Source organism: Podarcis gaigeae (assembly GCF_964106915.1).
Source record: "Podarcis gaigeae genome assembly, chromosome: 2".
NCBI lineage: Eukaryota > Metazoa > Chordata > Lepidosauria > Squamata > Lacertidae > Podarcis > Podarcis gaigeae.
The window spans coordinates 54442312-54454463 of record NC_139679.1 but is presented as its reverse complement, the minus strand read 5'-3'; the positions used below and the strand labels follow the sequence as shown (position 1 = coordinate 54454463).

The 12152-nt window shown below is 38.7% G+C and overlaps 1 protein-coding gene across 4 annotated transcripts in view; it reads right to left on the bottom strand.

Moving 5' to 3' along the window:
- DPYSL3 (dihydropyrimidinase like 3) overlaps nucleotides 1–12152 on the bottom strand; it is a 54874-nt gene that overhangs the window by 9057 nt on the left and 33665 nt on the right. For all 4 annotated transcript variants that reach the window (XM_083728279.1, XM_083728278.1, XM_083728280.1 and 1 more), the window contains exons 2-7: nucleotides 11947–12035; nucleotides 7087–7271; nucleotides 4942–5106; nucleotides 4222–4283; nucleotides 3282–3362; nucleotides 2546–2614 (exon numbers count right to left, since the gene is read on the bottom strand). In XM_083728279.1, the coding sequence (XP_083584405.1) occupies nucleotides 2546–2614; nucleotides 3282–3362; nucleotides 4222–4283; nucleotides 4942–5106; nucleotides 7087–7271; nucleotides 11947–12035 (651 nt within the window). The remainder of the gene's footprint in view (nucleotides 1–2545; nucleotides 2615–3281; nucleotides 3363–4221; nucleotides 4284–4941; nucleotides 5107–7086; nucleotides 7272–11946; nucleotides 12036–12152) is intronic.

Genomic DNA, 12152 nt, shown 5'->3' with positions numbered 1-12152 from the left:
AAATTGATTTTGGACTAAAGCTTTGGCTTATTTACTGAATAAGGCATGCAGCCTGAGTCTATTTTGTTACTTAACAATGGCTGTACTGGAAAAGAGGATGGTTTTCTGCTGGTTATTTGTTTAGGATGCAGTTCCAACCCAATTATGATGACTGTTTTCCCTTCCTATTGGCCCCTACTGCCTCCCATGACATCAGAAGCCTGTAATTTTCATATCTTGCTTGCTGTTATAACTTTCAACACTTCAGCAAGTAAGATATCTTTGGAGCATTACATCATTCATTGTTCAGCCTGACATAATCTAAAATACCTTCTGACTGCCAACAGCTTAAATACTGATATTTTAAAAAGGAAAGGAAAAAATAAGAGAGTGTCCTGAAACAAACCATATACAGTAAGAAGAGGCGGTGGTAAGTAGAGGTTCGACTTTAGGCAAGCTTGTAAAGGAACCAAGGAATCAAAGTTTGAAAAGTTTTTCACTCAACCATCTGCCTATGCTGAAACAATTTCTTCTCTAACAAAGTGTCAAGACTATGTGAATACAATTCTTAGGGCTGTCTTACTTAATGCCAATTTGCTGAGGAAATGATTTAAATTCCATCTGTCAGCATTGTAAAGGGACTTGCCAAGAGTAACATACTTACGTGCACCTCCCCCCCTTAGAATCTGAATATCTAATGTTATTTGAGACCTAACTGCTATACGGCTGGGATGCTGGAAATTCAGCACAAGGATGTTTATGTGAAGCACCAGAAAATGCAAAACATAAATAACCTCCAAGCAAAGATAAGTTTGAAATATTTCCAAACCACAATTCCCTGTTCCACAGGTGAAGGCAGCTATGAGCAACCTTCAAAAATCACTTGCTGCCCACAGGGATAAAAACTGAACTATTTGCAAAATATTGTTGAAATATATGTTCAGAATGTATTATTTCACTGTTATGAGCCAGCCTGAGAATATTTAAGCATTTTGTTATATAGCAGGTGATTCTTTATGAACTAATTCTGCTGAAAATGAAAAAAAGCTTCATAGCAAGTGATTTAAGACATGCCTTTTATTACACACTTGACCAGCCAGCTGGAGGAAGACGGAAGAGTGCTGCAGCTGCTGTGTAAGTGCACTGATGCTTTCCTGGAGAGAGAGCACAACACCAAGGAAGGAGACTGGTGTTGTGCTCAACAAATTATTTGCTTACAAATTTGAAAAACAAATTAACAACCAAATACAAAAACAACGTGAAACTTTCCACAGTAGTATGGTGCAGTCTTGTATGCTTAAAGGAAGCATGCTTTAGATATGTAGCTTCTCAGCTTTAAGTCTAGAGGAAATAGGCAATTAAGATCTTCATCAGGGTGATGGGGAATTGCAGCCCCAGGACAGCCAACTTGCTCCCCGCCAATCTACAACACACGGAATCTCAATTATACCCCAGACATGTTCAGATTTCCCTGAATTATGGAGTAGCTTTATCCTAGAAATTTAAAGGAATCCCAAATAATATATTCTTGAATGGCTGTTTTGTGCAACATTCCAGATAACCAAAGTGGTGTGTTTTCCACATGGCTGCAACTATTCGGTAATGACTGAGGCTTGCGGTCCAAAAACCATACCACATGTGCCATCAGGATGTGTGCTAAGGAAACCATATGTGTGGTTAACACATCATCCTCCCCATAAGACAGTTCTGAGTCAGGAGTAAAGAGACTGTCCATGAAGTCCAGCAACCTTAGAACAGCAGCAGCACTATAGAGACTCGGGACAGCTGCCTGGGCAAACAACTTACATAAGTTTCAGAATTCCTGTCCTTTTTCTCAAAAATCCTCAAAACCAACCACAAAAATATAGTAAGCAGAGAAAATGTGTTACACCCTACCAAGATGAATGGAAGATACCTTATTCCAAAGCCAGCTGTAGAAGCATGTTAGCATTTAACATACACTGACCTTCCTATTTTAGGACAATTATAGTAATGAAAGTATTATGTGCAAATGTAATGCTCCTACCATTCCTGCTCCCTATGGGTATAAAGTTATACCTATTTAAACATAGCAATTTCCTTTGCTCTTAGTGCTGCAAAACTACCATGGCCAGCCCTGACTATAGTGCTAGGAATGTATGAAGGGTGTTTACTCTGTCAAAAAAACAACCCTCATTACCACAAGTGATAGCATAAAATTCAGCCTTAAACTAAAATGTGGATTAACAGGCCAAATAATAAAGAACCTGGATGCTAATATTAGCTGTAAGCAGAAATGAGATACTGGCAAATTTCTAGACAATTATTTTACAATGCAGATGCACCGCTAGAGAGTCCTTTTAATTACCCTAATTTTCACTGTCTTGTTTCTCAAGTCTATAAAAAGCAAAGCTGCAGGAATGTGCTATGGAATGCCCAGTTCGCCCAGGCAGGACTTGTCGGTTGCTTTTGGAACTGCACTGGTTCATGTTAGCACTGGGAACTTAAACCATCTACTGCAAAATTGAGTGTGCAGCAGCAACAATCTGTCTGAAGGGTGTTTGTTGATTCATCAGTGACATCTTACCTCTTCTGGCCTACTAAGTACATGGCCCTCTGGGCCAGTTATTCCCATCTCCAGCATCCTAGCTTGCTCCTAAAGAATATAAACAGAATGAAGTTAAGAAACAGATTTAAGAATTGTTATTAAGGAGTAAATCTGAGTACATTACAGTCATCTGAATATGTTGCATAGAGCAAAGACTAAATGTGTGGTTACCAGAGCTTGGATTACTGTGGTTAACCTATCCTAATACAGGAATGACTGTAGTTAAATGTTATATAGCCTTGGCTGTCAGCTTATTATAGTTTTTTTAAAAAAACTTATTAAGCTTTTACATAAGCTAGCATTTACAAAACAATTTTTGGAACAAAACACTATAGTAGATCTATAGTGCTGAAATCAAGATTTAAAGCCACTGATAAATATCTGCAAAACCCAGGTACATCTGGATAATATGCTTGCCCACAACTACTATTGTGGTACTGTTTGGTACATTACCAGTTCTGCTGATTAATCAGAAGACAGAAGACAAACTATACAGTATTCAGACAACATAATCCTACTTAACTGGTTAGAATTTCAAGTTGAAGGACGAAAACTTAATTCAGGCATTTACAATCTCTACCTGATTGGGATCTAAGGACCCACCTGGCTCTTTCAGAATACATTTGTACAATGTGTCATGTTTTACACTAGTATACATACATTATTTCTGCTTACAATATGTGCTTTGGTCAAAGAGAAGGTAGAACAACATCACCTGTGCAACGATATCTCCATTTTCAGCATGAACTTGAGCTACTGCGCCAAGATCTCCCAAAAAACTAAATATCTCATACAACTGAAAAAGAGAAATTAACAAGAAAGCCAACATTAGAAAACATGTGGTTCAACATTTTCATGTTTCTGATTAGCAGAGATTTTATTTCTTTATTTACTGTTATTAGCACTGGACTTTGAAAGGGCTACCAATTCAGTCAACTACCACTTAAGAATAAAGGAAGAAAAATAGTGAGAGCTCAGGAGAAGGAACTAGATGTCCACACTAAAGGACAACTGGCTGAAGTCTATAAATCCTAGCTGCACTTACATGTGTTGTTGCCTCTTAATCAGATGTCTTGTGAGACACTGTGTAGCCCTCATTAAAAAAATGGCGAGGAGCGGTATTTGTATTGGATTATAGTTCTATACAGCGGGTGGCGCTGTGGGTAAAACCTCAGTGCCTAGGACTTGCTGATCGTAAGGTCGGCGGTTCGAATCCCCGCGGCGGGGTGCGCTCCCGCCGTTCAGTCCCAGCTCCTGCCCACCTAGCAGTTCGAAAGCACCCCTAAGTGCAAGTAGATAAATAGGTACCACTTTCTAGCGGGAAGGTAAACGGCGTTTCTGCAGCTTTGTCACGCTGGCCCTGTGACCAGGAAGTGTCTTCGGACGGCGCCGGCTCCCGGCCTCTTAAGCGAGATGAGCGCGCAACCCTAGAGTCGGACACGACTGGCCCGTACGGGCAGGGGTACCTTTACCTTTTTATAGTTGTCACAAATCAATGATGGACATTTTTACTGGTAAGATAATTTCTGTCCTAGCATTTAGTCCTACATGAGGCCACCAAGAAGGCTCAAAATCACAAATTAAAACACAGTATTATCCCTTTAAAAAGGCTGATAAGCAATGGATACAGCACAGTTGAACAGCTTAGTTCTTACCTCTGTATTTGACATCTGGTACAAATCCTTATAGGCCATGTAAACCATGAAAGAGTTAACACCTAAAGCAAAAGATTATATAAGAAGAAAAGTTGGCAAATAAGATTTTATTCTCTACTTCACGTCATTCTAAATCGGTACTCCACTAGTCATGTGAGGAATTTCTCACACATAATGGAATGGGAATCTTTGGCAAGAGCCAGCAGCACAAGGAAATTTTCTGTTTATTGTCCTGTTAGTTGATTCTCTGAAACATTGAAGTTATCTAGCCAAAGCTCTGCTGAATCTTAAATGTAGTCAAAAGCTTAAGAAAAGGGAAAATATTTATTGGGCATGTGGCCACCTTTCGGAGTGCTGCTTATAGAAATCTAAGAAACATGAGAGGACACTTTCTGGATCACACTGATTTAGTAGCCTGGAAGAAAGCATGCAAAAAGAGATTGAACCAGTTGATGTATTGGTACTGCAATACCAAATAACATCAGCACTATGATTTGTAAGCCATTTTCTACATTAAGATAATTATCACGTAGAATCAAGAGTTACTTATCATATAACTGGGGAACAATTAATATCGCCCAAAGGAGATAGTAAGAAAACTGTGGTTGGACCCAACAAATCTTAGCACACATGTCTGTTAAGACAGAATCATGCACTATATATTCTAACATACAATTAGAATGTGGGAAGACAAGGGATTGGCCTCTGGCATTGACGAACCTTTTTCTTTGATGAGTGTTTGCACTTCTTGTTTGACACTGTCATTCCAGTGGGTGATGTCCACATTCAGGGAGTAGTCACAGCAAGCCTTCCCATCACCCCACTCTCGCCACTTCTCATATGCTTCTATGAGGCTGGACTCGGGCTCAGGAACAACATGATCAACTGTGAACAAAGGCAGCAAGCTGTAGTAAAGAATGAAGGTCTTATGCTCTTCCCTTCTGTCTGGAGATTTCCCTCTAAACAATTACCGTATTTACTCAAATCTAATGTTCCCCCTTTTTTGGCCAAATTACGTTGCGAAAATTAAGGTGGGCATTAGATTCAATGGCACATTTACATTCGCCAGCAAATCCTTTTTTAGGTTTCAAGGTTCCGAAAACTGAGGTGTGCATTAGATTTGATGGTGCATTAGACTCGAGTAAATACAGTAAGTCTTCTGTAGCCCAAAGACTCCTGAACTCCTAAAGGCCAACTTCATGGATCCTTCAAAAAATATGCTGTTTCCTAGCATTCTACAAGACACAATGTACCACAGAAACCAGCTAAACAGTTTTTCAAAGTCTCAGTCACTATGCTGTTTGGGGCAATGTTTTCACCACCAAAAGAACAGATGCAGCATTATTTCAGTATTTATTTTTGTGATGGAGCACACTGTAAATAGGTATAGAGGACTACTTAGGCAACAAAGTTAATAGCAAGGAATCCGGGTAAAGAAGAAACAGAGAAGATACTTCAGAAATAGGAATATTTTAGAACTATAAAGAGCAGTCATTGTCCAGGCATTTTCAACACAGGAGCCTCTACCATATTTGACAATTTGGGTCTAGCAAGTGAACCAAGAGAGCATGTCTCATCTTACTGCTTGTAATTTCTCAGATATGTCTAGAGTGCACTTACCAGAAGGAAGAATGAAAAAATAAGGCACTGTGCTTTGGATTAATAGTTCCTGGCATTATACCAGGTGCTTTTAGCAGGCTTTTGCTAAGAAGTGAGCGGGAAGTAGTAGCAGGTTGCCTCATCTCTTTCCCTCACTACGACTCATTAAAAAAAGAAGAAAGTATCTTCCTAACATGCAGCTTAATTTACCTTTTTATTGCCCCTGACGTAATCCTCAATTTCTACTGCAGTTATTAAGTGCAACAGACACTGCGGCAGATACTGCAGTTCTTTCAACACAAAAATGAAGGAGCAGGAAGTAAAACATTTTCAACCAACTGCAGTCACACTTGCAACTTGTCCTGTGACTCAATAAGCCAAAAAAACCCTGCAGAACCATCAAGCTATGAACCAGAACATTCTAAAAACAAGAAGCAAGAATTGCTCTCCCATTTTAGTTTACTTCCTAGGCATGCTGGGAGATTGATTTGTCTTCTGCAGCATGCTCTACTATTATTATTTTTAAATCACAATTTTGTGCACATTTATTCTTTGTTAAACTGTTGAAATGCCATTGAATAAAAGATTAAATCTTTATATTTGAGCAAACAAGACCTTCAACAAAAATCTCACAGTATAATGAAGCTAAGTTGGGTTATTGCATAAATCCTTACACTTCAGTAAGTTTTTCCAGAAAGCCTGATTTTTCCATGGAAGCTGTAACGCAAACTTCATCTCGCTTTGGAGTCTACTGAAGTTCATTTGCCATAACTACACACTTTCTAGCTCCAAATTATTTCCATGGAGGAAAAACAAAAATAAATATGCATCACCCATTACATCTGATGACCAATGGAGCTGCAATGAGTAGAGCAGTTTTCGAGCATTTTTAAACATTTTAAATACTATAGAAATAAACAACTATGAACCAGTAATGGCAATTATTGAGCTTCTGAGGCAGCCCTCAATATGTTCTACAGAAAGGATGACTGATGTGGTAGATGGTAATGGACCACAACTCTGGCTGGGACTGATGGGAGCATGTAGAACTGTACTTTCCATTTGTGCTTTCACTCAATGAACTGTACTTTCCATTTGTAAAACGTTCACCCTATCTTAACTATAACTAACATCATATCTATACCTAGCACCATATTATGCACCAGAAGCAAGTTTTCTAATAATAAAAAATGAAGGTAATGTTTAGAAGACCCACAAACTGTTGAGGAAGTCACAAAGAGAGCCCCCCTCCACCCTTGTACTTACTGATCATGGTGGTCCCACCCGCCAAGGCTGCTTTTGTCCCCTGGAAAAAGTCATCCACTGCTGTCATCCCCTTGTATGGCATCTGCAAATGAGTGTTGACATCAATCCCTCCAGGGATAACCATCCTTCCATTGGCTTCTATGGTCTTCACTCCGCCAGGGACTATCAAGTTGTCTCCAATTTGCCTGATTAAATAATAACAAACCAGTCTGATAAACACGTTTGCAATGACAAATGTCGAGTGCAATTTATTCCACAGTAAGACAGTTCTTTCATCCACCATAACTGATCAGCAAACCAGCATATTTAGTACAGCTTTCTCTTATACATTTTAGTTACTTTAGGCTGTAAAGTAAAGTATTACAATAATGGAGCAAATATATGTTTTTTATACTCCTTTTGCAAAAGAGTTAGGATTTGAGTGAATTTCATCAAACATTTCTTTATTTGACCTGCCTATTAGAAGAGTACATATTTAAGAAGCCAAATACCTGAACTCAGTACATTATTATACTATTGCCAGAAGAACCACAAATTGATGGAAACCCAAAAATGGAAAACCAGGACTCTACCTAACAGCTGCAAAGAGGTAGGAAGACTCTGTGACTGGCACTTGTGGGCAAGAAGAGGACGCTCAGCCCTTCCTACATTTGTCATACCACAACGAAGGGCAGCAAGTGAATGAGTTTAGCAGTACCCCTGAAATGTCAAATTGTGCCTGCCACTTGTGCAGGAAATTTCATGTGCCCTATATATACCCTATCACACTTAGCAAATGTTTCTGTTTCATCACATGTATATATCACAGAACAAGCTAAAGCTTCTCATGATGGAGAAACAGACATGGAGTGCATCACATACCGTGAGGTACATGCAATCAATTTCCTAGATGGAAATTATATTCATGTAGAAAGTTATGACATTTATGAAGCAGTTCTAACATTAGTTTTAAATAGATATTTGTAAGTATCATTTGAAGGATGGAATTTATATTATGTTGTTTTTCTTCACTGTATAGTTTATTGTAACTTGATATGTTTTCTGCTCTTTTAAGGCTCCATTTGGGAAGGCAGCTTCTGAGTTTTTAAATGTATTGTTTTGAATAAATAATAATATTTATTATTATTATATTTTGTATCAGCAGGTGGTGTTACTTTCTTAATTTGTACATTTGGCTTCGTGTTTGTTGAGTTACAGTTACTTTTCCCACCAAACAGTTTTCATGCACATAGTAAAGGCAAATGAGGAAGACCAATATCAAAATATCTTTGAGTCTTGGGATAGTTTGTAAGTTATATTTGTGTTTTTTTTTCTTGACATTCCAGCGATCTGTGATATCTTATGAGCTACATCTGTTCAGTTATTTTCCTAATATACACTGTTTGCATTTGTATGCTTTTGCTTTGGTTATAAATAGCATTGTTTATTTTTAATTGTCATTAGATTCCATTAAATTGCATTTGGTAGAATTCAACACTGTTCTATTCCATCTGTGTAAGCATTTCAGCTTGCCAGATAGAACAATCCCCCTCTCCTCTTTCTGCTATTCTGGGGGCTCTCCTGACTGATTTGAGCACATTTTGAGGGGTACACAAGGAAAGGGGGGAAGTCCCATTGTGCAAGCAGGAGTCCTTGTGCTTCTGCTGAAGGGGCTTGTTAGGTGAATCCTGCCCTTCTTTCTCTCTGTCTCTCTCTGTGTGTGTTTACATTAGTTTGCAATTATTTTTTGAACCCAATCTTTTTAACAAGACTTCAGATTGTTGGGATTTATTTCCTTTTTTGTGATGGCCAACCCCTGCTTATCCCCTGGATTCAAAATTGAGAAGCATACTGCCTCTAAACATGGTGTCATTTAGGGCAGCTAGCATGGCTATTCACAGCTGTTCACATACCAACCTTCATGAATTAGGATAATTCATTGCATTTATATATTGTATCTTCAAGGAGCTCAGGGTGCCCACAATCATCCAACAGAATGAAAGGTGCCCAGATTCACCCAGTAAGCTTCACAGCTGAGCAGGGATCTAAACCTCAGCTTCCCTCGTCCAAGCTTACAGCACTGCAGTGGCTGTAAGCAAGAAGCATTGGAGCAAATATTATGGCAGTGAATTCCAAAAGTTAAATGTGTGAAGAAGCATTTCCTTTTGTCAGTCCTGAACTTACTGCAACATCAGCTTTACTGGATGCAATCACTCTTCATTCACACCATTAAAATGTATAATGAGATCAGGTTGCTCCAAAATAAACATAAAAAATAACTGAAAAAAGATCAAGCTCCCACCTCTATTTACTACAAAAATTAAAGCAGCAACCGATTAATTCCATGAGAATTTTGTCCGGATGTTAAAAATAAATAAACTTGTATTTTGTTGTAAATAAATAGGAGGTAAAAAGAAAGCTTTTAAAAAATATTTTTAAAAGCCCTGTCTCCATATGCAAAAACAATTTCAAGTCCTTAAGGTCTAAAAGTTAGAATTACTTGTTGCAAAAAATGAAAACTCCCAAATATAATGGACACAGCTGCTGAACTGTTCTTAAGTTTTGCCAGAGTTTTGCAATTCCACCACCATCAAAAAGTTCTATAAAACAAACAAAAACCTTTCCCTGGGAGTTGACAATGAGTTCGCTATGTATTTGGACATCCACTGACATAGCCTTGTGCATTCTGTGCAGAATTTTTAACAGCACATTCATTGTGCTATAGCAGTACAAGAAATACTATCTTCTTGCTTGAATCTCATCTTCCTCTGACCTGAAGGACTTACACAGGAATCCACGTTGCAGCTGGGGTGGTAGTGAACCAATGGATTCACTGCCATATCCACAGCCCTGCTGGCCAGGGTAGAAGCCGAAGGGCTGTAATTTTCCACTTTGTTTTGCTAGCTTCAGGAAACAGGCCTGCTTTGGATCTAGCAGATCCATCACCAACCCTATCCCAGCTTGCGCACAGTGTTCTGTTTCAGGGTCTTACAACAGTAAATGCTGGTAGAAACACCTTAGGCAGTTGAATGCACTCCACTGTGCTTTCAGCAGGCACAGTGGAGGCCTCATCCTCACCAGCAAAGATATCTCTACCACATCCAAACCCCCTCTAACCACTGGTGTACCTTGGCTCTCAAATTTCAGTGGCCCCCTGTGCAATGCCAAAATCTAGCCACCCACCTCCCACTCTACCTTGGAGCAATAGTGGTGGAGCTTGCTCCTGTGCCCCAAAGGTTACGTGCCCACCCCCCCTAGAGCTACCTCTCCTCTAACATTGCCTCCTCTAGTGGTGCCAAGACTCTGGAGGACCTTGCCCCAGGGAACCTGGCTGATTCCTCTCTGGTGGCATTTAGATGCCAGGTAAAGACAATTTTATTCAAGCTTAAAATTTGTCTGAATTTTGAGCTGAAGCTTTTTGTAAATTTCCTTTCTTCTTAACTGCTGTTTGCTTTTTGTTTTCCATTTTGATATTTTTTGAAAATTATGTTGATTTTAAGCTGCTTTGGGCATCCTGTTATACATGATGGAAAGACAAGTGGAATACAAGTATAAATATATGCTCCAAAACATCTTCTATTAGTCCTTCTGAATACGTGCACAATTCCATGCTCTTTGTGCTTACATATGAGTAAATTTTATACCACTAATACTCACTTCTCTAAGCCAAAGTGCCCAAATTGCAGAATGTCTTTTTTTAAAGGGGGGGGGGTGGCTACAAGCACACACAACCTTGCGTACAAAAAGAACACTGGTTCAGTTTTAACTGAAGCAATTCCAACTCTTGCATTCATCAAAATGTTTATTACACCAAATAGTTATTCAAATCAAATCTGGCAGCTTATGATACGACAGACAATGGCCGTTTTGCATAGGGGTTATGTTTCTAACCTGTGCACATCAGCAGAGCCCTGTTACATCTCCGACCCCCCTTTTCCGGCCACTTCCAGGTTGCAATGATGCACGTGTGTGCAGCTACACACATACTGCACAAGCATAAAATGCTCATTGCCTGTATACATCTTTTGGGGATACATTTTTGGGGTAAAAAAAGAAACCTTTAAACACAAACACCCCACATCTCTGTATCAATGAACTCACAACATTTGAAAAATTATTTGTGAGTTTTAAATATTTTACAGATGGTACTCTTTCCAAATGTCTTTGTGGAAACAAACCAGCAGTTAATAAATTGCCTTTTTCCCTCAGGGTTTGAACACTTGGACAATTTCCTCCTCTTAAATATTATTTGATTCCCCTGTTGCTGCTTTTAAAAATATTTCCTGCAGAAGAATCTGGATATTTGCTTTTATACTTTAATGGCAAAGAACATTTGAGATCCTTGGCTATAAAATATCCCACAACTCAAACCTCACTGCACTGGGATTTAATCCTAATTGCATGTATTTACACACTAGAACAATTTCAGCCTTTAACCACTGGAGTCATTACTTTGACTTCATAAACATAACCAGAAGCCAGATAAAACAGAAACCATAACAACTTTTGCCTAAAACCTCTCAGAATCTTAAAGACACAGCTTCTTTTAAGAAAATCTTTACCATCTTTAACTGCAATAAATGTAACAGTCATTTTTATGATGCAGTAGGCAAGCCAGAAACCAAACATAAATTACATTTGTCATCTCTTCTCTTTAGCAAAGGGTCTCCAAATACTATGACAGTTTAAATGCACTGATATAGAAAGCCATGTGCTGTAAATGACTTAATCATAGACTATTTGACATGAATAACAAGACAGTATACATGCAATATAAACTTGCACATAACAATTTTTGGAATCCCGTTTCTCTCTTCAAGAGATAGATATATTCTGACCACTAGGAAAACAAAGAGTGGGCTGTGGCAACTGTATACCTACTTTATAAGACCATCCTCCATGTAAATGTCAGCATAGAATGACTGATCATCATTGACTATCCTCCCTCCCTTAATGAGAAGACGGTCGCTCTGTGAAGAGAAAGCAAAGATTTGTATTTGACAGATGTTATGCATATGTTTGCATCTCCTTTTTATAATACAGGGTGTCCAAGGAAAGAGTAACACAAAGCCAATGAACTGTGCTTA